Genomic DNA, 3,307 nt, shown 5'->3' on the forward strand with positions numbered 1-3,307 from the left:
CCTGATGTAAACAAGACGAAAGTCTTTCTCTGGTCTGCATCCCCTTAACAATTGTATGTTTTGAGCTGTACTGTACTGTACCCAATATACAAGCTGTTAATAAACTTTTCAATCAATCAATCAATCAATCTGCTCAATATGGGCCTAATAAGGCAGTAGTACCACAAGAATAGTAATTCTACCATAATAACACTTACAAATATGATCTATTCTTATATAACAAGACATGAAACTGTAAGTGTTAATTGGGTCTAAATAATTCAAAATTAGGTATGGCTTGCAAGTCCCTTCGACCTGGAACCAGAAACAGAATATATTGTTTTTTAGGAAGACTGTGTATTAAGGCATTAATAAGTGTTTTATAATGACTAATAAAGAGCCAATATACTGCTAATATGCATGTTAATTAACAACTAGTTGATGGTTAATTTGTGTACCTTAAAACCTCTTCTACACAGCACCCCCGATACCGGGGGGAAAAACGCGTCATCTGCAGGAAACAGCGTCTGAGGGCATCTTAATATTCAATAAACTATGAATGTTTTATATCCATGTAACGGGAAGAAACTCAGCTAACTGATCTTTTTTTTATTTCTTTTTTTAAACCCTACAAAGCTAACGCCAAGCCTCTGAATTAGCTATGAGCGAAACAATCTTAAGGCCGTTAGCACAGAACTCTAGCTACACTGATCGATATACTTATTGGATCTGCACAAACAAGTTTAGATAACATCCTGAGAGTCCACAGATTATAGAACTATAAGGATCATCACTGAGCGTTCAGAACTCGTGACAGGGGAAGTAAATACAGACAACACACAACGTAGCTTTAGGTAGGAAAACACGGAGATATGCTAACCTTAGCTGTTATTCTGATCAAAAGTCGTGTTCAATGGCATTAAAACGAGAAAAAATGCGGCTGAAGGTTAATACATAGGTTATAGCAATGTGTCTGTCACTTTGAAAAAAATATTGATAATCCATAATTCAATTTGTATGCAAAAATCGGAGAAGAAAAATTAGCTGCTAATGGTAGCCACCAGAGGGTAGCGCAGCTTCCGGTTTTTCTACGCGTCTCTCTCACTCCTTATTTGGTAAGCTGTGTGTATGGGGAACTTTCCCTCGATTCCATCGGCTCTGACGGTTAGAGAGAGATGTCAATCAGCAAAATCGACCAAGGGGGACCAGAGATATGGAAAATCCACCCAAATGACCCCAGAAGTGTTTTTTTGTTGCTAAACTTCTCTAAAAAGGTCAAATGTCACTTGTTTTGCATCAATCTTGATACAGGGTACTTATTATATGTTGTACTTTGGGTAGTTTTCACTATAAGGAAAAAATAATGTTATGTTCAATCTGCATTTTGTTTAAAATAAAAAACATCTATATTGATTCTGAATTTTCCACATCCAACTCACAGGTTTATCATTACTTTGAGAAAAAAGATTATTAATTTAACCCGTTTAGAAGGGAGGATATGGTCATTTGTTCTGGGAATGTCATTTTCGAGCCTGAGACCTGAAAAACAGGCTCAGTGCTTAACAGGTTAATATAAAGTGTTACCATAATAATTACATACTTTATTTATCTGTATTTCACTTTTTGATAATAAAAGCCAACATTATATATGGGAGGCGTGTGGTGTAGTTGGTGTTCGGATCACAGGTTCAAACCCCACTACAGTCAGCATGTCCCTGGGCAAGACACATAAAAGCGTCTAACAAGTAACATGTAATGTAATGTAATATCATACATAAAAGCGTTTTTTAAAATTCTCATAAACAAAACACTTTTATTGCAGCGGTCCAGATCAGTTTGGGATGAGCCACGACTGACGCTCAGATACTTGGCACTGCTAAACAGCCATTGTGTGTAGAAAGGCAATTCAGTAAGTGAGAACAATGGGCAGACTCTAGATGAATATTTTGGATTGTAATAACTATTACATGATCTGCTAACCATGCATAGTATTGTCGCTGCCATGTATAAAGAGTACTGCGTTTGTTACAGGATGTAGTATTTTGAGAGCTACAGATGGAGAATGTGAGTAAAGTATTTTAAATATGTTTTTTATCGCTGCAGGAGCTAATACTTTTCTAAATTTTGTGCAAGAAACCTAATTGTCAGTTGTTTTATAAAATTGTTTTTATTGAATGCAAACACCGTTGAAGATAAAACCCTCTTTTTGTTAAACCTATAATTATTTTCTTTATGGATTACTTTCAGATTGTGTTTTACGAGGACCGGGACTTCCATGGAAAGTCCTACGTCTGCAAAGGGAACTCGGCTGACCTGCAGGGCTTCATCCGCCGTTGCAACTCGGTCAAAGTAGAGGCCGGATGGTGGGTTCTGTTCGAGCGCAACAGCTTCATGGGCTACCAGTATGTCATTGGCCCCGGGGAGTACAATGACTACCGTCACTGGATGGGCTTCAATGACTGTGTCAGATCCTGCAGGATAATCAACAATGTAAGTGCTCTAACAACAACAACAAACACTTATCACACAGTCTTCCTAAAAAACAATATCTTCTGTTTCTGGTTTCAGGTCAAAGGGACTTGCAAGTTGAGGGTGTTTGACCGGCCAAACTTTGAGGGCCATTCTTTGGAGTTGACAGAAAACACAAAGTCTATCCAGGAGAAATGGCTCAGACATCAGGTCCAATCCTGCAAGGTCCTGGAAGGCTCTTGGATTTTCTATGAACATCCTAACTTCTGTGGTCGCCAGTACATGCTGGAGAAAGGGGATTACCTACACCACTCCGCCTGGGGAGCTCTGAAGTCAAATGTTGGCTCAATCAGAATAATCATGGGGCTTTAAAATTCAACCAGTCTGAGGAATTTAATGTAAGGCATTCCAATAAATGTATTTGATCCTAATGCCTGATTTTGTCCCCGTGAATTTGAATGCAAATCTACTCTTATCCATACATTCAACATAAAGACAACAGCACAATAATTGTTAAATATAAGGTTTATTATTTACAGTCTCATATCATAATGTTCTTATGTTGACAATTACAAGTGACTAAGGAATTTTTTGAGACTAGGACCAAATGACTTAAGTCACATGTCTGTTCCAATGTGATAGGATATAAGGTAAACACAAACACTTTTTCTCCAATATGTTATAACATTTAAATACCAAGTGAAAACAAGGTCCAAAATCACGCCAGCAAATACCTGCTATTGCGCAAGGTGCCGAGAAATGGAAGGATTATGGATTCCTTGTCAGCCTTTTATCTGTGCTTTCGTTCTGCAGTAACGATTAGTGGTGGAAAGTCATCGAAAAATAAATCAACTTTTTA

The 3,307-nt window shown here is 37.7% G+C and overlaps 1 protein-coding gene across 1 annotated transcript; it reads left to right on the top strand.

Moving 5' to 3' along the window:
- Positions 1-2,034: 2,034 nt before the first annotated feature.
- On the top strand, positions 2,035-2,820 carry crygs4 (crystallin, gamma S4). The gene is made up of 3 exons (XM_034203673.1): positions 2,035-2,043; positions 2,227-2,469; positions 2,548-2,820. Exons 1-3 carry the CDS (start codon positions 2,035-2,037, stop codon positions 2,818-2,820), a joined length of 525 nt encoding a protein of 174 aa, XP_034059564.1.
- The last annotated feature ends 487 nt before the right edge of the window (positions 2,821-3,307 follow it).

Source organism: Gymnodraco acuticeps, unplaced genomic scaffold (assembly GCF_902827175.1).
Source record: "Gymnodraco acuticeps unplaced genomic scaffold, fGymAcu1.1, whole genome shotgun sequence".
NCBI lineage: Eukaryota > Metazoa > Chordata > Actinopteri > Perciformes > Bathydraconidae > Gymnodraco > Gymnodraco acuticeps.